This window comes from Rutilus rutilus (genome assembly GCF_951802725.1).
Source record: "Rutilus rutilus genome assembly, chromosome: 1".
NCBI lineage: Eukaryota > Metazoa > Chordata > Actinopteri > Cypriniformes > Leuciscidae > Rutilus > Rutilus rutilus.
In genome coordinates this window covers 64,506,225-64,533,439 of record NC_140209.1, presented here as the reverse complement: position 1 = coordinate 64,533,439, position 27,215 = coordinate 64,506,225, and the positions used below count along the sequence as shown (strand labels likewise).

Genomic DNA, 27,215 nt, shown 5'->3' with positions numbered 1-27,215 from the left:
GAGAAAATCTCCTTTAGAGTTGTTCATTTATGTTGGCGATTGTGCTGCATTCACTCCCAAAAATACATGTTTTATATATTTACGGTAGGAAATTTACAAAATATCTTCATGGATCATGATCTTTACTGAATATCCTAATGATTTTTGGCATAAAAGAACTATTGTTCTGTGGCTTTTGCCACAAATATACCCGTGCGACTCGTGACTGGTTTTGTGGTCCAGGGTCACATTTGAGTTAAACTGATATATTTTCAATAGCCGAAAGGGTGTTTCTTTTGATATTTAGATTTGAAAAAAAAAATGTAACAGTAAACATTATAGGCAGCTAATTATAAAATGATAAAAGAAGACAAATTTGGGTAAACCCTTATTTCGATGGTCCATAGAAATTCTACTAACTATAAATAACTTTCTATAAGAGTAAACAACTTACTCTTATTAGACTATTAGTAGACTGTCTTCTGACATTTCTTTGATGCTCCTCAACAGACATTCTACTTTTAAGTTTAACGGTAGGTTAACGACGAAGTAAGAACAAAATAGTCTTTAATTAATAGAAAGTTATTGGCGAGACCTTAATGAATATATAAATAAAGGTGACTTAATCCGAACAGAACACAGAGAAGATAAACTTTTAAACAACCACTAAGATACAAATAATACTGGACCAAGGAACCAAGGAACACATGGCTTAAATAGATGGAGGATGACTAGTGTAACTTAGGAACATGTGCAAACTCAATAAATAACCATGGAAATAAACTAGCAAAGGGAACACAGGCAAAACAGGAACAGAACATACATGTTACAATAAGTAACTTTCCAAGTAGGCTACATCTTTAAGATCGCTCTTTAAGATCACTAAATTCGAGGCTTCTGGTCATTCCTAGGATATCTAAGTCCACTAAAGGAGGGAGGGCGTTTTCACATTTAGCTCCTAAACTCTGGAATAGTCTTCCTGATATTGTTCGAGGCTCAGACTCGCTGTCCCAGTTTAAAACTAGATTAAAGACGCATCTCTTTAGCCAAGCGTTCTGCAGGGTAGCGGAGAGGGGCACCGGGATGTGGCGGTCAATCCATCTACTTCAGCAGCAGCTGTTGCTGCGCCTTCGATTCTGACCACAGCTGCTTTATCAAACATGTCTATTGCACGTCCAGTATTTATGCCGGAGACTTTTACCGGCATGGGTCGAGAATGGTCTGACTGGATGGAGCAGTTTGAGATGGCAGCTGTGGTGAATAATTGGAATGATGGAAGGAAATTAAAATTTATGGCACTTTTATTATCGGGGCGGGCTCGAGATATTTATAGTGGCCTTTCAGTAGAGGCTAAACGTAGTTATGTTTTATTGAAGGATGCGTTAGGTAAATGTTTTGAACCATGTGAAACTGCAGAATGGAATCGCGTTAGCTTCTCAACACGAAAGCGCATGCCGAACGAAACTTTACGCGAGTTTGGTAATGCGCTGCGAAGGCTGGCGACTAAAGCGTATTCTTCAGTAGGAGCGGATACACAGGATTTGTTGGCTAGAGATCATTTTATTGTGCATGTGGGAAATGGGGAGACGCGTATTCGATTGCGCAGTGTTAAACCTATCACTCTGGAAGAAGCAATTAATATTGCAAGCGAAGGCAGGGGCAACCCTTAGGAGGCGGTTGTTGGGAATGTGGATGTAATCGGCATATTAGGAGAGACTGTCCTTATGTGCAGGGAAACGGGAGGGGGCAGGCATCATAGGCCGAATGCCTGCCCCAATGCAAGATAATTTTTTTCAGTTGGCCTCACCGGTCCAAGGCAATCCTGGGATTTACCTTGCTGCTAAATTAGGTGGGTGTGATGTTAAGTTGTTACTCGATACCGGTGCACAGGTCTCAATAATACCGAAACAGAGATGGCTTACTATTACGAATGGCGGGGCTTACCTTGAACATCATGAGGGCGTGGTTAGAGTGGCCAACGGGGGGAGGATGCCGATTTTGGGTCGCTGGCAAACGATGTGCCAATTTGACACCCTAACTGTCATTACAGAATTTCTTGTCGCAGATTTGGAGCCTCAGGAAATTTTACTGGGCTCGGACTTTTTGCTAAAATATGGTGTTATTATTAATCTCGATCAAAAAAACTGTCGGGTGATGGGAAAACAGATCCCCCTCTTGGTTGGAAATAATAATATTATACAGTCCTGTGATGTAACTGTCCACGCGGATACATCAGTTCCACCTCGTAGTGAAGCGTTGATTACAGGGGCAGTGCATGGGGCGTCTGATAGTTTGCAGGGTATGTTAGAGCCGTCTCCCTCCCTTTATAACCATTGCGACCTTTTTGTGGCCAGGGTAGTGTGTCGGGTGGAGCAGGGGGTTTTGCCCGTTCGGGTAATTAATGTCACTGATGACACGCATGTTCTAAAGCGTGGAATGAAAGTAGGCAAACTATTTTTTGATGTAGTGGTAGAGGGAGGAGGTGTGGCTATAGATAGTTCGCCTATATCCTCTGTGGACACGCTCATGGACCGGTTGAATTTACAGGAAAAGGGCTTTGGGGAGACTGAGACGCGCGCGGTGCGTGAGTTATTAAGCAAGAATTCGTCAGTCTTTAGTATGGGCGATGCAGACTTGGGGCGGACGAAATTAATAACGCATCAGATCGAAACTGGGGATGTTAAACCTATTAAATTACATTTAATTGATTTACAAGATGAAGTGAATGAGCATATTAAGAATATGCAGGTAAATGGAATTGTACAGCCGTCATGTAGCCCGTGGGGCGCACCTGTGGTCCCGGTACGGAAGAAGGACGGGACCCTTCGCTTTTGTGTCGATTATAGGCGATTGAACAACGTAACACGGAAAGATGCGTATCCCTTACCACGTATCGATGATGCGTTGGACAGTCTTGCCCATGCCCAATGGTTTTCTACTCTTGACCTGGCCAGTGGATACTGGCAGGTCGAGATGGACCCTAAAGATAAACATAAGACTGCCTTTACAACACGACAGGGGTTATTTGAATTTAATGTTCTAAGTTTCGGCTTGTGCAACGCTCCGAGCACCTTCCAGCGCCTTATGGACTTAGTGTTAGCGGATTTACAGTGGACTACGTGCCTTGTTTATTTAGATGACATTATAGTTTTTGGGAGGACATTTGGGGAACATTTACAACGGCTGGATGAGGTGCTCGGTAAGTTACGCCATGCGAACTTAAAGGTTAAGCCATCTAAATGCACATTGTTTGCCACTCAGGTCCGTTATTTGGGGCACGTTATATCGGCTGATGGAATACGAGCAGACCCCGTTAAAATAGATGCAGTGAGACAATGGCCTGTACCGAATAATCAAACTGAGGTGCGTAGTTTCGTGGGGTTAGCATCTTATTACCGGCGATTTATTGAGGGGTTCGCTGAAATTGCGCGACCATTACATCGCCTCACAGAAAAAGGTCGGAAATTTAAATGGGATGAGGCATGCCAGCTGGCATTTTTACAGCTTAAAACGGCCCTGGTGACAACTCCAGTTCTAGCATATCCGGACCCGCACAAGGCATTTCTGTTAGACACGGATGCCAGTGATGTTGGCATTGGTGCAGTTTTGTCTCAGGAGGTAGATGGCCTTGAGCGGGTTGTGGCGTATGCTAGTCGAGCTCTAACTAAACAGGAACGTAGATATGCTACAACGAAAAAGGAGTTGCTTAGTATGGTAGTATTTACTAAATATTTCAAGCATTATCTGCTTGGAAAAGAATTTATATTGCGTACTGACCATAACTCCTTAAGGTGGCTCCATAATTTCCAGGGGCTAGAAGGACAGCTGGCTAGATGGGTTGAGCAGTTGGCCAGTTTCCAATATAAAATTGTACACCGCCCGGGAAAAAAACACGTTAATGCGGACGCGCTTTCACGCTTGCCATCATTTGGTGACAAGTGTGAAGATTTTTTAGATCCCCGTTTGCAGGTTAGTGCCTCTGTGTGCGCTGTATGTGAAACTCCTCCTTTGGGGGAGATCGAGGATGAGCTGGTGGGGGCACAGAAGAGGGATGCTGTTTTACAAGTTGTAGAACAATTGCTGTTGCGGGGGGAGGAGGGGCGTGCTGAAGCACAGACTAAAGGGGAAGTGGGTGGGTTTCTGCCTGTGTGGGACCAGCTGGAGTTTGAGCGCGGGCGATTGGTGCGTAAACCGCCTCTTAATACAGATGCGGCATTAAAAGTCCAGGTGGTCCTTCCGAAGGCGATGGTTCCAGAGGTTTTGAAAATGTTACATAATTCAGCAACGGGTGGTCATTTAGGTGTGCAAAAATTACAGGCGAAAGTAAAAGACAGGTTTTATTGGCCCGGGTGGTTCGAGGATGTAAAGAGGTGGTGCAGGGGATGTACAGAATGTGCGTCTCGTAAGTCAGTTGCGCTAAATGTGCGTGCCCCTTTACATCCCTCTTTTGTTTCTCGACCTTTTGAACGGGTAGCGGTAGATATTTTGGGTCCTCTGCCCTTAACCGGGGAAAAGAATAAGTATATCCTAGTAATTGGGGATTATTTTTCGAAGTGGACGGAAGCGGTTGCGCTTCCAAATCAAGAGGCAGCATCCATAGCGAAGGTTGTGGTGCAGGAGTGGGTGTGCAGATTTGGGGTCCCCCGCAGTATCCATTCGGACCAAGGTCGAAACTTTGAATCAAAGCTGTTTACAGAGTTGTGTGCCTTATTACAGATGCATAAAACAAGAACGACAGCCTATAATCCTCAATCGAACGGAATGGTAGAGAGGTTCAATCGTACTTTACTCTCCATGCTGTCTTTGTTTGTGGATAGTAACCAGCAGAATTGGGACGTGCTCCTGCCATATGTTATGATGGCTTATAGGAGCAGTACACATGCTACTACCGGGTTCTCGCCATATAAAGTTCTGTTTGGACGAGAGATTGTTTTGCCCGTGGATGTTATGTTGGGAGTGGGGGAGACAGAACGTTTTGATTCAGCTAATGATTATGTGGAGAAAGTAGCTGAAAGTTTGTCTACGGTAGTAGAGGCTGTGAAAGCACATCAACTGAGGGCAGCAGGGAAGCAGAAACAGTATTTTGATTTGAAAGTTTCCCATCAGTTTTACACAGAAGGGGAATTGGTGTGGGTGAAAAATAAGGCGCGTAAGCGGGGTGTGTGTCCGAAATTACAAAGGCGTTTTGTGGGGCCGTTTGTTGTCCTTGAGCGGGTTACGGACATTTTGTATCGAATAGCTCCACAGGAAAAAGGGCCTGAACGTGTTGTGCATTTTAACCGTCTCAAGCCATATATTGTTAATTTATTTGCAGAACGGCCAGAACTGCGGAGTGTTGAGAGGGAGCAAATGTTGGCTGTAGCTGTGGAAAGGAGTGCGCTGCACCCTGGACCCCCGCCTGATGCTGCGCGGTATCCTGGACCCCTGCCTGACGCTGCATTGCACACTGGACCACCGGCTGACGCTGCGTTGCACCCTGGACCCCCGCCTGACGCTGCGCTGCACCCTGGACCCCCGCCTGACGCTGCGCTGCACCCTGGACCCCCGCCTGACGCTGCGCTGCACCCTGGACCCCCGCCTGACGCTGCGCTGCACCCTGGACCCCCGCCTGACGCTGCGCTGCACACTGGACCACCGGCTGACGCTGCGCTGCACCCTGGACCCCCGCCTGACGCTGTGCTGCACACTGGACCTCCGGCTGATGCTGCGCTGCACCCTGGACCCCCGCATGACGCTGCGCTGGACCCCCGCATGACGCTGCGCTGCACCCTGGACCCCCGCCTGACGCTGCGCTGCACCCTGGACCCCCGCATGACGCTGCGCTGCACCCTGGACCCCCGCCTGACGCTGCGCTGCACCCTGGACCCCCGCCTGACGCTGCACCCTGGACCCCCGCCTGACGCTGCACCCTGGACCCCCGCCTGACGCTGTGCTGCACACTGGACCACCGGCTGACGCTGCACTGCACCCTGGACCCCCGCCTGATGCTGCGCTGCACCCTGGACCCCCGCATGACGCTGCGCTGCACCCTGGACCCCCGCCTGACGCTGCGCTGCACCCTGGACCCCCGCATGATGCTGCGCTGCACCCTGGACCACCGGCTGACGCAGCACGGCATCCTGATTTTGTGTTGGATTCTGGGATGGCTTCTGCTCCCATTCGGTTGCCTGCACTGCATGCCTGTCTTAACAGGTCTGCTGAGGGTCGTTCGTCGCGGGCCAAGAGGGTACCGGCCCGATTGTTGGACTATGACTTGACTGCTTGACTCGAGGACGAGTCCTTTTCATTTGGGAGGGGGTAGTGTGATGATTAAGAGGAAATTAAGTGATTGAAGCACACGCCCCCTTTGTCTGAACGAATGAATGGATGTGTAATTAAATTAGTGCATCCAGGTGAAGGGGGAGGAGTGGAGGACTATTTATTGAGGTGTGGAGTTCTGCTCGAGAGAGAGGTGGGAGAGCTCTCACTTGGGTACCTGTTTGACGGCCGCTCGCGGTAACTAGTACCACCGGCGGTGAAGATAGCCAGCCAGTGGGGGGTAAATGTAGACAGATAGGGACTCTGCTTGGATTTAGGAGAGCTCTGGACACATGTACTCTGCTATCAAGTTAAAGAGACTGGAGAGGCCGATCCTGTTTGTTTAAGGACGGTCCCCGATTTCTGTGTGCATCTATTGGATGCGAGCCCGTCTACGTGGACCTGTCGAAGATTGAGGATTTCCGGTAGCCCGCCCCTCCTTATCGGACGGGAGCTGGACTGTTTCACGGGACATTGTAATCAACAACCCAAGGGGGGTAACACGTTTTTAAGAGCCTATCATGTTTAAAACTTAATAAAGAATTTTGTACGTTTCACATACCATCCGAGTGTGTTTGATCTCTGCTTCCCTAGCATTTTCCGGCTGTTTTATTATTATAAGGGATTAAATCCCACCGCTGCCACCAGTGTAACAACCGAACAAAATGCTAGGGAAGCAGAGATCAAACACACTCGGATGGTATGTGAAACGTACAAAATTCGGTCCCACTTTATATTAAGTGGCGTTAAGTACTATGTACTTACATCAAAAAATAAGTACAATGTACTTATTGTGTTCATGTTGTATTGTAAAACACTTTTGCTGCTATTGAGGTGTGATACGGGTAAGGTTAGGGACAGGTGTGGTGGATTGGGTAGGTTTAAGGTGTAAGGGAAGGGTCAACTGTGTAATTACAAATGTAATTACATAAATTAATTACAGCTGTAATTACATGCAGGAATTTTGAAAATGTAAGTACAATGTAAAAACATGTAGTTACACAATAAGTACATTGTATCAAATTATTAATTTCAATGTAAGTACATGTAAGTACATAGTACTTAAAGCCACTTAATATAAAGTGGGACCCAAAATTCTTTATTAAGTTTAAAACATGATAGGCTCTTAAAAACGTGTTACCCCCCTTGGGTTGTTGATTACAATGTCCCGTGAAACAGTCCAGCTCCCGTCCGATAAGGAGGGGCGGGCTACCAGAAATCCTCAATCTTCGACAGGTCCACGTAGACGGGCTCGCATCCAATAGATGCACACAGAAATCGGGGACCGTCCTTAAACAAACAGGATCGGCCTCTCCAGTCTCTTTAACTTGATAGCAGAGTACATGTGTCCAGAGCTCTCCTAAATCCAAGCAGAGTCCCTATCTGTCTACATTTACCCCCCACTGGCTGGCTATCTTCACCGCCGGTGGTACTAGTTACCGCGAGCGGCCGTCAAACAGGTACCCAAGTGAGAGCTCTCCCACCTCTCTCTCGAGCAGAACTCCACACCTCAATAAATAGTCCTCCACTCCTCCCCCTTCACCTGGATGCACTAATTTAATTACACATCCATTCATTCGTTCAGACAAAGGGGGCGTGTGCTTCAATCACTTAATTTCCTCTTAATCATCACAATACTACCTTTTATACTACAGTTGAATCATATCGAATGCATTCATATTGTGAACAGCAGCTATGCTAATTATTTCCCATCTGCTTTTCTGTCGTTATCTCTGGACGCTAGTCCCGAGGTAAATAGAGTTCGTCATTCCAGTTTGTATCCAGCCTTTCATGGAGACTTCACATGCCCCAACACCCGTGAAGAGACGACTCGACGCCCGTGAAGAGACGACTCAACGCTGGCGATATGTTATGCCCTAAATTAATACATGATTAACTAACTGTATTTTTCTATGTACATTTCTGAAATGCACTTTCTGTAAAGCTGCTTTGAGACAATATGTATTGTGAAAAGCGCTATATAAGTAAATTTGAATTTAATTTAATTGAATATTCTTCAAACCCGAACCCTAACAGTATACGTATACTCTAATGAGAGTTAGTTGACATGTAGTTGCAAAGTTACTTATTAGTTAGTAGAATGTCTAAAGTAGACCATCGAAAACAAAGTGTAACCCAAATTTGTGATAATATAGTAATCAAATATAATGTTAAATGATTAGCATTATGGATGTGCATTAGCATTATGGATGTGAGTTTTATTTTTTTATATTTTTTAAAATTGGGATTTTTGGCGGGGGATTATGCAAATGAGAATTGGCAAACATGGGCAGCCATGGTGAGAGACTTATTTGTTTTCCATAATCTAATCCTTGGAATCAGAAAGGAATAATTTGAATGTCCAACTGAAGACTTCAGGCACAATGCCACATGTGGTTTTCTAACTTTTCCCTAAATCATCTAATGATCTTTGATTTGCCTTTCCATGTTCATGACTGTTCATGTATGGTGGTGAGCGTCATTGGTTTTCGTGTGTGTGTCATATGCTTTCTGGGATCATGATTGCAGACAATGAAATGGTTTCTATATTAACTGTTGTTGATTAGAGCTGTGAAGTATTTTTCTACCTGCTAAAAAAAATTCTCCTTTTGAACTCCACAGGCAAAATGACAGCATAATATTGCAAAATGTTAGCTTTGTATACAGTAAAAAAGGGTGTATATTTTATTGAATACACACATTTTAGTTTCAGTCTGAGGGGGGAATTCAAAAAGAGCACAGAAACACTTGATTTCCATAAGTTTGACAGAAAAGCTCCGTCATGGTTGAAGCTGCGAGCCATGCAAATATTGCATTAGTACAACCATAACAACTTCAATGTTGGGAATGTATGAAAATAGCCTTTTGACATTTTGTGCATGTGCACTTTTTGGAAGTTGCACATAGTCAAAGTGATTTTCTACAAAGCATTATGCCATCTATGTTTATGCCATTCTGTTACACATCACATCACATTATTTACACACAGTCAGAGGTGAAAAAATTCCCAAACCATATAAGTTAGGGGAAAAACCCCTCTAAATCCCTCAGAGCCTTTGAATAGCATGGGTGGCGAATGAAATACACTGCAAAAATATCCATATTTGCAATTTTTAAGTTTCCAGGTGTGGCCTAAAGTGACTAATCAACCTTTTATCTTGATGAATGCAAAGTTCCACCTTAACAAAACTTGCTGTCTTGACAACAGGACAATTTGAGGTTGCATGCCATATTTCAGTGATAATAAAAACCATAAACTCCAAAATTGCTTGATTTTGACAACCGCTTGACACTTGGACAAATCAACAAAAATGGCCACCAATCGTCAATCAAATTCAGCAGCCAATAATTTCAAAAGTGAGTAGACAATCATCATGAAGCATCATGAAATTATAAGCAAATAAGCAAATTTATATGCAAAATCTAAATTCCTCTTTTATCGGCCTCATTTAAGAGTGCCAATCTAGTCTTATCATAGGATTTCATATTTCAGAAGGTTTAATTTGAATTTGGAGGCTTTGTATGAATTTTGGAGTGCAACATATAGAGACTAAAATAAATAGATAAATACAACATTACTTTCATTTTGTACATTTTTACAGATATTGATCAAGTTTATTGGTCAGAATTGTGGCCAATGGACTGTATACTATTGTGTACCCCATTCATGGAAAAGTGAGTCATCTGTACAGAAAAATCCTAATAATAATAATAATAAAATAATCCACTAGGTCAACAGAGATATGTATATAAAAGCAATACCACATAAAGAGCAATCTCCTGAATAATAATAAAAAAAAAAAAAAAAAAAATATATATATATATATATATATAGGTAACACTTTATTTTACAGTGTCCTCGTTACATATGTTACTGTACATGTACTTACCATAGTAATAACAGTAAATTATGCATAATTACATGCAACTAACCCTCAACCAAACCCTAATCCTACCCTAACCCTATAGTAAGTACATGTAGTTAATTCATATTACTCAGTATTAAATATATAATTACACTGTAACGATGACACCTTCAAATAAAGTGTAACCAAAAATATATATAAAATATTTACATATTCACCTAATGTCTAATATAAAATCTCTATTTAATAGAAATGGTCCTCACCCATTTATGGTGTATGTGTGGTTTTGTAGCTCTGCGTAATTTGGTCTCTTAATGACTCAAATATTTACATATTCCTTGATTTAATGTACTTTAACCCCACCCCCCCCCCCCCCACCCCCACACACACACACACAAAAACATTGTAATATTTTACTCTTAAAAAAATAAGTAAATTATTTTCTCTTTCTCCAAGTTTCAGTAAAATCAGGAGCTTAACCTTCAAAATATTGTTTGTTCTCATCTAAATATTAATGAATTATTAAACGAACTGTATTATCTATGATGTGGGGAGTTTTCCTGCGTTCCGCTGAGCATTGATTGAGGATCTATATACATTTTATACAAGTCACAATTTTTTGATTTGTGTGATTTTATTGTTTTAGAAATAAACATTAATTACAAATTAAACGTATTAAATGGTATCTGGAATACTCGATTCTGATTGGTCAACCACAGCATAAAATAGTTACACTAAACTGACTGTTGCCCCTGCTAGCCTGTTTCCTATAGAGCTAGATTTATTTCTCTATGTTTACTTCACATTCTCTTTCTTCTCACATAATCAAATAGTTGAAACGCAAACTAATGCATGTTTATTTATTTATTTATTTAAGATGATGTACATGCACATTGTAATGGGTCGTGATCAGATTGGTTAGGTTTATTTGGTGATAATGATCAGCTGACTGTACATCATACATTACATATTAATGAAATGTGACTCTGGACCACAAAACCAGTCACACAGGTCAATTTTTTACAATTGAGATTTAAACATCATCTGAAAGCTGAATAAAGAAGCTTTCCATGGATGTATGGTTTGTATAGGACTATATTTGGTCGAGATACAATCTGGAATCTGAGGGAGCAAAAAAATCGAAACATTGAGAAAATCTCCTTTAAAGTTGTTCATTTATGTTGGCGATTGTGCTGCATTCACTCACAAAAATACATGTTTTATGTATTTACGGTAGGAGATGTACAAAATATCTTCATGGAACATGATCTTTACTGAACATCCTCATGATTTTTGGCATAAAAGAAAAATAGATAATTTTGACACGTACAATGTATTGTTGGCTATTGCCACAGATATACCCGTGCGACATGTGACTGGTTTTGTGATCCAGGGTCACACATGTCAAAGTTTCTGGTGGTAAAATAATAAAAAATGCAGCCAAATGGGTAGGGGGAGAAATTACATACAGTACAATGTTACAGTAAGATTTTTTTTCTTATTCTTTTTGGTATTTTTAACCATCATTTTGTTACATTTCTCTGAAAACAAGTCCGTGTCATTTTGCTCTTCAGATATGTCACATGCCTGTCCTGTCTTGTGTAGCACATGTGGTGTTTGTGTTCCTGTCTCTGTTTTGACCCCACCCTCCTTGTTATCTCATTATTGGTTTCATTTGTCCCACCTGTTGTTCCCTCATCACCTGCCTGATTTGTCCCTTTTATAAGTTCCTTTGTGTTTGCAGTCTTTGTCAGATTGTTGTCTTGTTACGTCTCCTGCTCTCCTGTGAAACCCCGGTATGTGTTGTTTCTGAAGTTGTTGTTTTGTTTGATATCATGTTTTCCCCCTTGTGGGTTTTTGTTTCATTTTATGTTTCTTTTATTTAATAAATCATTATTTCTGCACTTGAGTCCTCTCCCTTAGTTTTCTTTAGTTAACGTGACAAGATATAAATGTATCTTGTTTTAATGATGTGCGGATAAGCATGTGTTTTTCAGCAGGTGTTTTCAGCTCATTCTCTGAGGGAGCTGATGGTGGAGAGCAGAAAGCGGTGAAGGCCATAAGCTTTATGCAAATGAAATGCAAACATTCTGGACGGCAGACAGTCGTTTTGAGGTCGAGGCAGAGTGTGGTCAGAAGAATTTCAAAATCTTTGTGGATTTACATCATATAATTGCACATTACTTTTTATCATATTCAAATTAGATTTCAAATGCAGTTTGCACACTTTCATTGTATCTTATTTAGCCAGGTGTCAGGATTATGTTCAGTTCTTTGTCGGGTGTTGTTTTGTGTATAGCACACACTGATTCGTTTGTGTTGCCGTCTCTGGATTAACTGCTCATTGTGTTTCTGTATGATTTGTATATTAAGGTTGAAGCATATTAGATCCATTTGCCTCTCGTCATCTTCCTGCCTGACCAAACGTTACACCGGGTTAGTCGTATCAAATAAATTGAAATCCACAATCAGAACCGAGTTTTGTGAAACAGTCTGTGCAAATTACATTCACACGGCCCAATAGATTTGTTTGTCCTTTTCCCCTGTATTTTCTGTACATTTTCTTCATGTTTTCTGCATCACTCAATAGATCACGATACTATTATAAAAAAAAAAAAAAAAAAATTGATATATATACTGTATATATGGTCATACTTTAGACTTTAGGGTCCAATTCTCACTATAAACTAAGACTTTTGCCTCAATAAACTCCTAATTACTTCTTATTAATAGTTAGTAAGGTAGTTGTTAAATGCAGGTATTGGTTCAGATTAAGGATGTAGAATATTATCATGCAGAATAAGGCATTAATATATGCTTTATAAGTACTAATAAACAGACAATATCCTAATATGCAAGATACTAAGCAACTAGGTAATATTGAGATTTGGACCCTAAACTAAAGTATACCATTTTTTTTTTTTTTTTTTTAGGTAAACCTCTTTATTTCCCATTAAACATCTCATGCAGGTCAGACGGTCTCTTTTTGGACAGAATAAGCAGTAATGTGGACTGGACCACTTGTTGTTTAGCCTACAGATGGCTAGTTTGACTCCAAATGTCGATTTGTTATTAAATTTCCTCAAATCATGTGATCACTTTTCTTTTTAAGTTACATCCTGGGTGTCCCAATTTTGTGGAATGTTAATTTTTTAATTGATCTGATATTGCTCGCTGAAAAAAAACTTGGGATGTGAGCCTGTTTACATACGGTAATATGATTGAAAAAAATAATAGTACACCCATTTCTACTGTATGGCTCTGAAAGCTTGTAGTACAGTCACTAATACCCTTATAAGGACAAAGATCAGTAGGTGCGAGAGGTCATTCATCATGATCATCTGTACCTGAGCTGCAGGCTAAAGAATACAGATTTGACTGGAAAATAAGGAAGGTAAAATAAGCAGAGTTTGAAAACCTCCTCAGAAACAACCATATAAAGGCTAGAATTAAAGAACAAACTTGCACAACATATGAAAACATGTAGTGTATTATTTGTCACCATAAAATAAATATGTATTCATGAAGGGATACAATGAGAGAGAGAGAGAGAGAGTGTGTAATAAACCTGGCAGAGGACAAAGGGGAGGAGTCAGAGGCTGGGTGTGTGATGTCAGCAGCTTGTTGGATTGAGGTGCTGCGTCCTGCTGAGTTTAATCCAGGCTGATTAGGAAGAAGCAAGCAGTCACCTGTGTGAACGCAGAGGAGTAGCTAAAGATAACCTAGTGTAGCCTGGGACTGCTGCTCTAACGATAAAGGATCCAACACAAGGAAACTCGCAAGAACAACAGCATTGATCTGTAGTTGAGTCACAGCTGACAAAAAAAGAAGAAGAAACGGGCAAGAAACTCTTAAGTTCAGAGCAGCAAAGAAGCTTTAAATTACCTTTTAATAGCATCCGAGGAGAGGTTCTTGTTTGTCAAGGGCATATTGTTTTCTTTCCAGCATTTTTAAACTAATCTAACACAATCCGTTGGGAATCGCCTGATCAGAATGCCCACGAACGGAATAAGCATGGCTCTAAAGCTCCAGTTCGGACTTATTAATTACGGAAATCGTTACCTCACAGCAGAGACATTTGGTTTCAAGGTGAATGCATCCGGAACAAGCATGAAGAAGAAACAGATCTGGACCCTGGAGCAAGACCAGGACAGCCAGGTGGTCTTCTTGCGCAGTCACCTCGGACGTTACCTGGCCTCAGATAAAGACGGCAAGGTAAGCTGTGAGGAGGAAGTGCCAAACACAGACTGCCGTTTCTTGATTTTGATGCAGTCAGATGGACGCTGGGCCTTGCAGTCTGAGCCATACTTGCGTTATTTTGGAGGCTCTGCAGAATATCTGTCCTGTTTTGCCCAGACCATTGGAGACGCTGAGCTGTGGGCCATGCATCTCGCCCTTCACCCGCAGGCCAACCTGCTGAGTGTTGGCCGCAAGCGCTATGCTCACCTGTCCATCGCAGACAACGAGCTCTCCATGGACAGCAACATCCCCTGGGGTGTGGACTCCCTGATCACCTTGGTCTACATGGATGGGAAGTACAGTCTGAAGACCTGTGACAGCCGCTTCCTCAGCAACGATGGCAAGCTGGTAAAGGAGAACGGGCCTAACACCAGTTTCACCCTGGAGCTCAAGTCTGGCAAGCTGGCGTTTAAGGACTGTGGGGGCAAGTACCTCTCACCAACCGGCCCCACCGGCTCCCTGAAGTCCGGCCGCTGTTCACGACCAGGAAAAGATGAGCTGTTTGATCTGGAAGAGAGCCACCCACAAGTTGTTTTCCAGGCAGCCAACAAAAGATTTGTGTCTATTCGTCAAGGTAACCAATGTTTGTGCATTTGTGTTGATATATCATGGTCATTATTAGTTATTAGGGTGCCCAATCCTGTTCCTGGATATCTACCTACTTGCAGAGTTCAGTTCCAACTTTAATCAAAAACACAGTTATTAAGTGCTCATGAAGATCTTATTTAGCTAGTTCAGGCGTTCATACTGTCAGTCCAAATCCGATTATTTGCGTATCCAACTGGAATCTGATCTAAAATTATTGATTGTTCACATTGTGTATCACGACTGTTTAGATCCATTTTGTGCGTCTTGTGCCGCTATTTCGTTTTCCGGAATATTTGCATTGGTTTCTATGGCAATGACGTTGTGTTGGTAAGCATTACTCTAAAAACAACAACAACCGCAACATGGAGGGGTTTGCAATAGGCCTACAGATGTTGTCTTACCTACAACATGACAATGTGTAGCCGCTGCGTTTTTGAGGCAGCGGCAGAAATATAAAAGGCTGGAATGCGTGGCTTTATTCTGTGCTGTCGTCTCGACCGGTTTCAAAACATCTCTCCGTTATATTGTAATTTTCTACTAGTTCGGCACTTTGCAAACAACACAACCTTGATTCTGCAGTGACTTTCAGCATGTTTCCTATAACAACGTTTGACGAGTTTACAAGTGTAGCCCAAAACGGATCGCTTTTCATGTGATTTTTTTTGCCGTTCACACCTACTAAATCTGATCAGAATTCAATCAGATATGCAGAGACATCGGATTTAGACTGACAGTATGAATGAGGCTATAGATATCGAGGCATAGGATTGAGCACTCCTGGTCTAAAACAATCTGTAGGTATTCAGCAACATGGCTGAACATAAAAAGTGGGTTCTTGAACCAGCTCATCTATATTTATAATAGAGGTTGCTCCTCATAAAACTGATAAAAGGTTTTCTGCTGATGTAGCACTAGGTCTATGACAAGTTGTTGTTACATTTTTTTGTGTGTGCGCAGTCTGCACACTGGCCATGTCAACTCAAACTGTCTTTTTAAAAACTTTAAAAGAGTCTAGTACAAATCATAGAAACTTGCACACAAATGACATGACATTTCATAAACCTAAATAATGCACAGACTTTTAGACATAGACATAGACTACAATGTGGTCATTTGCTGGATGATGCATGTATATGCACTACAAAATCTCAAACTACAGAAATATTTCAGACTACCCAGCTAACACATTTTTTTCTAATGTTCTTTCTGAATGTTATTTCTTAACGTTAGTTAAACATTTTGCAAACATTATGGGAATGTTACTTTTGAATGTTTTATAAACAGACGTCTAACTCAAATGAACATCCAGCAGACAAGTTTCTCATGAACGTGCCAATGAAAGCAAGGGAAGTTATCCCTGTTCTTGGAATATCGCACGCAAGTCACATGCATGTCTCTCTGAAAGGCCTTGTGCAGAATTCTTCAACCCTCCTCCTGGGGATCCACTGATCTGCTCCAGTTGAGCTCCAACCCTAATCAATCACACCTGAACCAGCTAATCAAGCTTTTCAGGTTTGCTTGGCCGGTATTCTGAAGCAGGTTGGAAATAAACGTTGCATGACAATGGGTCTCCAGGAGCAGGGCTGATGACCTCTTGTCTTGTGGGGAGAAGAGTATGGTGACATTTGATACAGAGGGGAAAAGGGCAAGCTTTGAACACAACTGCACTTTTAGCTATGAGCCATTATGTTTAATGCAGTTTCATTGTCATAGTCAAATATTTGCAAACTCTTACCTCTATTATCATATAGTAGAATACATGCATTAAATGGCTAACAAAATACATCATTAAATAGATCAATGTCAGTGTATGTTTTTTTCCACTGCTTGGTTATAGAACCAAGAAGATGTCCATGCAACTGGTCTACTACCTATGTACGGGAAACAACATAATAGGATGTAGCAGGAACTGTTCAAGGCAAGGTTGACACTTTTCTTATTCACCAAAATGAATTTAATGAATATTGCAATGTTTCTTATAAATGATTTATCCATGCACATAATTATTTTTTAATTCATGTGCCCCACGCAATGACATCTCTTCCCTGATGACGTTTGTACCGGAGCGAGGGCAGGCTATAGTCCTTCCCTTACAACATGAGATTGCAGCAATTAGCAGTCCTGCCCTACATTTTTTACTCGTTCGATAAGGCATTTCACTCGGATAAATGACACAATAGGAAAGACATTAACCTATTCCCTTACACCTTAACCTAAACCTACTCTGTCGGCGCCGATGGCCTCGTGGTCAGCGCGCCGACATGGAGTGCCTTTGCGCTCGGGCGGACCGAGTTTGAGTCCCGGCTTGTGGACTTTTCCCGATCCCATCCCCTGTCTCTCTCGCACCTCACTTCCTGTCAACTCTCTACTGTCCTATCCCAATAAAAAGGCAAAAATCACCCCAAAAAAAACCTAAACCTACTCATACCAACAAACCTTTCCCTAACCTTATCTTTATCCCTTCTCAATAGCAGAACATAGTAGTTAAGTACACTTAATATAATGTGGAACCGGATGTCTCAATTCTCTAATTGCACGGCGAGGAGGCGAGGAAAGAGGAGTGAGGAGGCTTCCAGACGAGTCATGAGCGAGGATACACAGGTGCATCATGTACGGAAGTCTTTCTTGTCAAGAAACCTGACTTCTCCCCCTTCACATCTGTCATAAAAATGTTAAGAGACGCAAGGAAGGGACACAATGATGCACACATTAGAAGTGAGAAGCACACTAGCTCACCTGGAGCAGGGTTTGAAACCCCTCCTTTAACGTCTTTCCTACTGTGACATTTATCCGAGTGAAATGCCTTATCGAACGAGAGAACAAAAAAAAGTAGGGCAGAACTTGATTTTTTTACCGTAAATTGACTGGATAGTTGAGTTATTGTTGTTTGCTAATTGCTGCAATCTCATGTTGTAAGGGAAGGACTATAGCCTGCCCTTTCTCCGGTACACAAGTCATCAGAGAAGATATGTCATTGCGTGGGGCTTATGAAAAAAAAAAAGAAAAAAAAAAGATGTGCATGGATAAATCATTCATAATAAACATTGCAATATTCATTAAAAATAATTTTTGGTGACTAAGAAAAGTGTCAATCTTGCCTTGAACAGTTCCTGTTACATCCTATTATGTTGTTGACCGTACATAGGTAGTAGACCAGTTGCATCGACATCTTCTTGATTCTATAACCAAGCAGTTGAAAAAACATACACTGACATTTATCTATTTAATGACGTATTTTGTTAGCCATTTAATGCATGTATTCTCCTATATGATAATAGAGGTAAGAGTTTGCAAATATTTGACTATGACAATGAAACTGCATTAAACATAATGGCTCATTGCTAAAAGTGCAGTTGTGTTCAAAGCTTGCCCTTTTCCCCTCTGTATCAAATGTCACCATCCTCTTCTCCCCACAAGGCCAGAGGTCATCAACCCTGCTCCTGGAGACCAATTGTCCTGCAAAATCTATTTCCAACCTGCTTCAGAACACCGGCCTGCGGTTTTCAAGCAAACCTGAAAATCTTGATTACGCTTTGAAGTGACGCTCGAGTGATCAAGTATTCCAATGTATAAAAAAGCTTTCATTCGATTCCTCCGTCCTCATTTTCTTTCCTTGCAGCCTTCCCTCGCATCCTACAGGGAGTGGAGCTGAGACGCGAGGAAAGGAAACGAGGATGCACAAATAAGAATTGAGAAGCATGGGTCCCCAGGAGGAGGGTTGAAGAATTCTGCACAAGGCCTTTCAGAGAGACGTGCAAATGACTTGCGTGTGATATTCCAAGAACAGGGATAACTTGCTTTCATTGGCACGTTCATGAGAAACTTGTCAGCTGGATGTTCATTTGAGTTAGACATCTATTTATAAAACATTCAAAAGTAACATTCCCATAATGTTTGCAAAATTATGAAATGGAACGTTCCCATAATTTTTTAACTAACGTTAAGAAATAACATTCAGAAAAAAACATTCAGAAATAATTTTATAACAACTTTATAGGAACATTAGAAAAAATTTCTTAGAACATATTTTTGCTAGCTGGGTAGTCTGAATTATTTCTGTAGTCTGACATCCTTACAGATGGCTTTCTTTGATCGGTTTCCGATGGTTTAACAAACACACTGCAAAAAATCATTTTCAAATCATTTTCCATTTGTGTCTCTGCATATTAAACTGAAATAGGATGGATCAAGGCACCGAGTGCTTATTAGGCCCTGCTAGGGTGAGTGTTAGGGATTACTTCAGTAAAAGGCTTATGGACAGTCAAGGGATATTTCTGAAGCATCTAATTTGAACCTCAACCTACATAATCTGGTCGCTTTGACTAGTTGTAATAGACATTTGCTGGTAATGTTATTTAAACCACAGGTTCAGAGAGAGTGACAGATATATACAGCATGATTACTGGTTTAGTGGGACTCAGCCAGGAGCACAGAGTACTCAGGTGTTACCAGTGGATTGCCATTGGATTAGCAAAAACTCTTTGAATCAAAGGTGCCAGTGAACTAGCCAATCATATTCTATGAAACTATTCATTTTATAATTTAATTTAGAATGGTTTTTAAAATACAATTCCTAAATTTAGGTAGTAAAAAAGATGCAGAATTAAAATTTAATGAAGAATTCCAGATCTCCTCAAGCAGGGGAATTGCTCCCTTGAGGATCACACAAGGGACTTCTGAGATCTGGTATCTTCAAAGGAGCTTCGCAGAATTGCTGCTTCAGTCCAATCCCAAGTCGTCTTACTCACCACTGGTTCAGTCCAATCCCAAGTCGTCTTCCTCACCACCGGTTCAGTCCAATCCCAAGTCGTCTTCCTCATCACTGGTTCAGTCCAATCACAAATCATCTTCCTCACCACTGGTTCAGTCCAATCCCTCGTCGTCTAGCACCGAATCGCCTTCATTGCATTGGCTCTGCCAAGTCATGCGTCCCCCTCCCTCCTCCTCTGCCAAAGCCATCCAGTTCCTCTGCCTCGCCTCTGCTGTCTCCCTTCAGTCCCTCGGCTCCTCCTTCAGTGGTTCTACCCAGCAGCTTGGATCCAACTTCGGATCATTAGCTCCGCCATGGTATAAGGATCCCTCAACTTCACCTCGAAGCTCCACCTTGGGTCAATGCTCCCTTGGCTCTCCACCACGGTCTGCATCCCTCAGGCTCCGCCGGCTCGCTTGTCACTCTGGCTCCACCTTGGTCAATCATCGCTGTGGCACTGCTTTGGACTTCCGGATCTCCACCTCTCTGGCTCTGCTAGGCTCCTCATTCCCTCTAGTTCCACCATCATCCTCAGTTACCAACTCTGTTCAGGTCTCCCAAGCCCATGTCTCCACCTTGGTCACACATGCCTGCTCCTCCACTTTGGCCCTCTAGACCTTCAGCATCTCCCTGAGTATTTGTCTCCTCAGCTCCTCCTGGGTCTCCAGTTTTCATGACTTAATTTCTGTCATTCGGGCTCCTGGCTCCTTCTTTCATCATCTCCACCATGGTGTTTCCCTTCGCCAGTCTTCGTCCTCTTCCAAAACATAATCTTTCCTGCCTCTGTTGGACACCTGTTCCCTGTTTTGTTAATGCTCATTCCCAGTGTATTTAAGCCGTCTGTTACCTCAGATCATGAGTTGTTCGAAGTTGTTCGAAGTAGATTCTCAGAAAGTGCATGTAACTTGCCAAAAACAGAATAATCCAGAAACAGCCGTCAGTTGGAGTTTACCAGTCGACAACCTGATGCATTTGTAGAACTATAAATCTGCTGTACTATTTGTTTCCCACATAGCAACATTGTTTCGGCCCAGATCCGGCCCACATCTGGCACTTGTAGAATGCGGATCTGGCCCACATGCAGCGTGGAATGACGGCACTTGACTGGACCGCTCCTGTTTGCCAGATCTGGGCCACAAGCAGGCCATAGCAATGCCACATGTCAGCCAAGAGCAAAGAAATAAACCAGAACTGGACCTTATCTGAGCCACAAAAGCCGCTTTCCGACCAAGTAGTTCTAGGAACTTAGTTCTAGGAACTGTCCACTTCTAAACAGTTCTAAGAACTACTCTCCCCCAAACTCAGTTTTTCTGTTTGCGTTCGCACTGGCCAGGTGGCCATAGGAACTGGTAGGAGGGGTAAGGGAGTGACGCAAGCACGGTGACTTTTATTTTGACGGCGCGACGGACCTTTATTTTGGCGGCGCTGAGAACACCAGAGCAAACAATGCTCGCATTCTCTGTGTTTATTAGTTAGCAATCTGTCTAACAGTACTGTTTAATATTTTATTAGATAGAACTGTTATAGAAAGTAGACAGTATATGAAAAAAGGTTATTAGCCTATGCCGTGTGGTTGATGTCCAGTGTTGCTAGCTGGGCAGATAAACATAATCATGTTTGGCTTGGTCCCCTCAAAGTTGCGTTGGATTTTCTCTTCAGCATAAAGGTTTAGAGGCCCATCTATCACTGTTTTCCATGTTTGTATAGTTAGTTTATGGAGTAAATATATAGGCTATAATCTGTGTGTTTACATTCTAGCTGTTTTAAAAATGGCGGGTGCTGGTGTTCCGCGTGCGTTCGGTCATCAGCGTACACTAACGTCACGGATAGTTCCTATAGTGCTGGTTTAGACCCTACTCTGAAGTAGGACCCAAATTAGTTCCTACAAATGGAGTTCCTAGAACTAAAATCGTTCCTAGTTCCTGCGGTGCGAACACGCCGACATCCGGGTACTTTAGCCAATAGTTCTAGGAACTGTGAAAAGGTTCCTCCGATCGGAAAGCGGCTAATGTCTGTGTATATTAAATATATCATCTCAGCCTTAATAAGCCTGTTAACAAGCAGAATCACTGAAGGAAAGAAGAGAACAGAAAAAGAGACACAGAGAAACACAAGAACTACAACTGACTTCAGACACAGCCTTAGATGAAATCAACTGAAGAGAAAAGAAGACATTAAATCTCTGAAGATCTCAGCAGAGGAGGATTAAACAACTCCACAAACAGCATTACCAGCTTCACTTATTACTAACCAGACTGACTTTATTTCTGTCAGACGTCTACAAAAGTTTTTATTGAGAATTAACAGAGGTTTAACTCTAATGTGTTTCATTTGAAGTCACCATAACAGTGATTAGTGTTTCCTTTATTTGGGCTCTTAACTCTTAATATATTTTTTGTCTTTTTTGGTCGCTGTGACAGTGTGTTTGTTAAACACATTTGCAGCAGCAAAGAAAGCTAAAGTGAAATGAAATCAGGTGAGGATGGTTACCTGGTGATGGTTTTATAATCATCATGAAAAAGACTGATTCATTGAGGTTTTTTATAATTTAACAATCATGTTAATATTTCACGAACCCTGTATTACTGGAGCATGATATTCAGCAATATAATAACAGTCAGTTTAAATCATTTTACAAACATGGATTAAAAAAAAAAAATGTACACTGACACACACAGATATCAACAATCAGCGTATGAATCTCAACAATGGTGACAATCACAAATATTTAGATAAACAGATAAACAGATAAACAGATCTGGCAAACAGGAGCGGTCCAGTCAAGTGCCGTCATTCCACGCTGCATGTGGGCCAGATCCGCATTCCACAAGTGCCAGATGTGGGCCGGATCTGGGCCGAAACAATGTTGCTTTGTGGGAATTGTTTTGTAATTTTGTAGAGGAACCAAGTCTCAGTCACTGAGAAAGCTTGCCATGATAAATGTCTTTGTTTCCAGGTGTTAGCATCTCAGCTAATCAGGATGATGAGACAGATATGGAGACATTTCAGATGGAGATTGACAAAGAGACTAAGAAGTGCATGTTCAGAACCAACGGCGGAACTTACTGGACACTTGTTACTCACGGAGGGATTCTGTCTTCAGCCACAGAAGTGTAAGGAGTTGTGTTATACATGTATCTCATTAAAACAAACAAACAAATAAAACATCTAAGGTAAAACTTGAGAAACATGACAAACTATTTAAATTTAAAAATGTTTTAGGATATTGAAAAATATATAAAATAAAAGTTATGATGTAAAATCAAGAATACATTTTTAAGATTCTGTAGTATTTATGTAAATAATCAAACATAAGCAAATTTGTTGTGACAATTTTAATACTTTCACTGAAGCACATTTCTCTTTGGAACAATTTCAAATCATGCCGGCAAAAATGGGCATCTGGTTTTGTGCATGTCTGCTATAGAGTGCATTTTTTTTCTCAAATGATCATTCATTTTAAACTACATGGCTTCTGTTTGTAAAAAATTATGTGTAGCAAAAACTGTTAAATCAGATGATTTACCCAAAAATTTAAATTCTGTCATCATTATTCATACTCATGTTTCTTCCTTCTGTGGATCATAAAAAAACATTTTGAAGAATGTTGGTAAGTTTTGGTGACCATTTACTTCTTGTTTTTGGACGACATGAGGGCGAGTAAATGACAAGAGAATTTTCATTTTGAGGTGAACTATCACTTTAACATGTAAATATAATATATAATATGCATAGCTATGATCTTGAATATGTGTGTTCTTGTAACTGATAGAGAAGAAAACACCATGTTCGACATTGAGTGGTTGGGCCGACGAGTCGCTTTGAGGGCAAACAATGGAAAATATGTCTGCACAAAGAAAAATGGCCAGCTTGCAGCTGTGAGTGATTCTGTGGGTGAGTGCACACTGATTCTTCTCTGACCTTTTACTAAACTTCCACTACTGGATACAACACGAGTCAGATAAATCCTCTCATGTGTTCGGCAGGGGAGGACGAGCAGTTTGTGCTAAAGCTGATTAATCGTCCTATCCTGGTCTTGCGTGGGGAGAACGGCTTTGTGTGTCACCACAAGAACTCCAATACACTGGACGCCAGTCGCTCTGTTTACGACATCTTCTCATTGCTCTTCAGCGATGGCGCATACCATATAAAAAGTGAGTCATAGCGTGTGAGCTGAGACTGACGAGAGTTTCACTGAGCAACACTGACTCTGTTGGGCACTTCTGAGCTAAATTCCTGATGCATGTGTTTTCTTTTTTTCTACCACAGGTGGAAATGAAAGGTTTTGGTATGTGTCCGGCAGTGGTCTGGTGTGCACAGATGGGGACAAACCGGAGGATTTCTTCTTTGAGTTTGTGGAGTATGGACGGGTTGGCATCAAGGGTCAGAATGGCAAGTACCTGCGTGGAGACCAGGGAGGCACGCTGATGGGCGATGGGTTAAGCGTGGACGCCTCTTCCCTGTGGGAGCACTGAGTGCTGTACAGAACCAGAGACACAAACACAGACTCACTCAGAAACAATCAGTTCTCGTACTGACACCTGTTAAACTAATGACTTTCAGGAGAACGCTGTTCATTCATGTTCTTTCTTCAGTCTTTTTTGTGAGTGAAATATGTGTGGTTTTATCTGTTTCTAATACCGTGAATGTTAGTGTCGCCCTTTGATTCATCAGAAAAATACAATATTACACTTCACTCCTTGCAGTGGCGGATCGAGAATTTTTTAAAAGCATGGCCACAATCGGGCCACCCTTCACAGAGAGCTGAACACAAGTCATGCACAATTCTTAAATCAATGAGGTTTTCATTCATTTTCCTGAGTTTCTTTGCTGCTGGCTCTACCGCTTTGTAATTAACTTCCAAATGAACTGTTATTTAAAGTTCAAGCATATTTGGGATTAAGAAACTACTAAAATAACAACTTAAATACCTCCATGTTTCATTTTTTTCTTCATTAAGAATAACACACAATATAAAATAAAATATAAAACAACATTTGAAGAAAAAATAAAGCTTCTGTTCAAATTTGGAGTTCTGTTTTTGTTCTGTTTCTGTTTTGGGCTCCAACAAGAATATTCATGAGCATATGATAAAATAAAATAACTACAGCTTAATGTTGTTCTGATCATGTTTTATTTCAAATCTGAGGATAACACTAAAGGTTTTTTACACCATGCCATGTGATAGAGGAGACTAAAATGCTAATAATAGTTATACGAGGCTTCTTATTACAAATTAAGGCAAGGAATACATTATTTTGTGTATTATACTGTGATAAAAGCTATTTCGATTAGCATTATAGTTGGGATTAGCTAAATACTTTATTCTTATGAAAATACCTGTTATGAGTCTTCTTTGTACTTTCTGTGCGAGAGCGCCCTCTGGCTTCGAGTATGAACGTCATCACCTAAACAGGGGTGCGTTTCCCGAAAGCATCGTTGGCCAACTATGGTCGCAAGTTCATCGCAATGTCCATTGAACTCTATTGGTAACGACGGAACTTGCGACCATAGTTGGCCAACGATGCTTTCAGGAAACGCACCCCAGAAACGCTGATTATATAGCCTACTGTCAGTCCTCATATTAGGCTTGTTCAACTTCATGCAGCTCTGCGCAGACCGATCGGCGGCTGACTTAAAGCAGTGCATGCCGGTTAGAAATTTTGTCCGACTTGATACAGCGCCGACGCCACGTGACTGTGACGTATGCCATCAAAGTACCGCGAGAGCAATTCGTGAGTAGCCGGAGAACTCAGCCAGCGCAGCTTCTCAAGAGCGGCTGCACTGGGCTGCACGTGGGCTGATGACGACACAGCTGTTCCACGATTGGCCGGATTCACCGCATGACAACGATCACGTGTGTTTCGTGTTTATTTCGAACACCTTTAGTTCCTCTAAAGCTCTCAAATCAGTTTATTATAACAGTGAACACTCTTTTCATGTCGTTGTCATGTTATATTGTGTCATGTTTATCAAATTAAAACTGCTTAAAAAACGTAGACTCCACTTCATTGATAGTAGCTTGTGTTGAACTTTATTCTTGTTCAAACAGACGCTGTATAAATCTGTGCATAAATGAAAATGTCTCTGAAACATCTGTGTATTATTTGGCAAATATTGCATTTATTTCACTGCAGCTGTGGTAAAGTATGCAAACACCACGTGAGCGGTCACTACGGGAACCAGAATGTGTCCGACTTCACGTCTCCGTTTGCAGCTCCTCCCCGCCTGCACGCGGCTACTCTCGCCGATCGGTTGCATCCAGCCGCAGCCGATGTCGAACACACCTATTGTAACTAAATGAAAAACGCTATCAGTTTCACTATTAGCTTACTCTAGCGATGCAATCGCAACAACATGGATAACGCTGTTTGGCTTTGCCTAACTTTATATGACATATGCGCCATATGCTAGAGTTACACATCCCGCTGCCATTTTATAGTGTGAGAAATTCCCGCACAAATATATTCGCTTCATCTCAGAACAAATGATTAAAAAATAAATTCACAGATGCGAGAAAAAAGGTTAAACTGTCTTTTATTTTCGAATTTAATTCCTCAATCAGCGTTGGACCGGCATTTTCTGTCTTCCGCTGAGCCCTGGCCGTAGACAGATCATATGTTTCACGCTGTCAATGCAGTGGTCTGCGCTGCGCTGATCTTATTCACACTATTCAGTGTAGGTGCAGCATTCTAACATTGAGTCATAATGAGCTGTTTGTGAAGAAATTATCCGCTTCCAAATTATGTCATTTTAATCACGCAATTGAAACATTAAAAAATATGACATAGCATAGCAACAAAAGACGCCACGGGAGAGCAAGTGCTTGTGGAAAGGAGAGAGTGGCGCGCCCGCGCTTTCCACTTGTTTTTACACCTCTAGAGCGACGTTGTTGATTGTTTGAGCATGTGACTGCGCGTCCTTGTTTTCTATTGTCATGCGCAGTATATATCCCATGCGCACAAACACAGCCACAGACAATGAATTGTTTGTTCGGTTAGCGAAGAATAGCATGATGTATTTTATATAAAGTTTTTTTTGTTATTTTTGTTATTAACTGTTTTGAGAAATGGGGCCCGTTCTTCGTACGTCGCTAACTCAGTTTGCTGGATTTGATTGTTGACGATTTGGCATGATCTTGGATTGTTTGGTTCTTCGAAGCTCATCCTAGACTTGCTGTCATAGCAACAGATCCGTAAGCTTAAACCTGCTCGGGATCAGGCTTATTTTATGTTAACAGGATTAGACTGCGGCTCATAAGCGGAGCTGATACGGGAAGTCCAGCGCAGCGCGATAGTGCACTTCTGAGATATATATTTTTTCTCATGACTCGTGAGATTGTCGTTTACATTATAAATTTTTTGGAAACGCACATTTATTTTCGACTTGTCGGAGTCGGGCTTTAACTACAGAACAAACTGTTTGCATTGCCCTAAGATTATTTGCGAGTGGCTCTTTCCTTTACACGAGATGCGGAGAACTTGATGGAAAGTGCT

General features: G+C 41.7%; 1 protein-coding gene across 1 annotated transcript; it reads left to right on the top strand.

Annotated features, from left to right (window-relative positions):
* Positions 1-13,797: 13,797 nt before the first annotated feature.
* Positions 13,798-25,701, top strand: LOC311305365 (fascin-2-like). Its single transcript, XM_084433023.1, has 5 exons — positions 13,798-14,955; positions 22,676-22,832; positions 23,492-23,613; positions 23,706-23,873; positions 23,989-25,701. Exons 1-5 carry the CDS (start codon positions 14,136-14,138, stop codon positions 24,192-24,194), a joined length of 1,473 nt encoding a protein of 490 aa, XP_084289149.1. The 5' UTR covers positions 13,798-14,135; the 3' UTR covers positions 24,195-25,701.
* Positions 25,702-27,215: the final 1,514 nt, after the last annotated feature.

Excerpts from the sequence above, each read along its gene's own strand:
- LOC311305365 (XM_084433023.1), top strand. The coding sequence starts at position 14,136 with ATGCCCACGAACGGAATAAGCATGGCTCTAAAGCTCCAGTTCGGACTT. Across the intron at positions 23,614-23,705 it reads AGCTGTGAGTGATTCTGTGG|GGGAGGACGAGCAGTTTGTG; the intron begins GTGAGTGCACAC and ends TGTGTTCGGCAG. Across the intron at positions 23,874-23,988 it reads TGGCGCATACCATATAAAAA|GTGGAAATGAAAGGTTTTGG; the intron begins GTGAGTCATAGC and ends TTTCTACCACAG.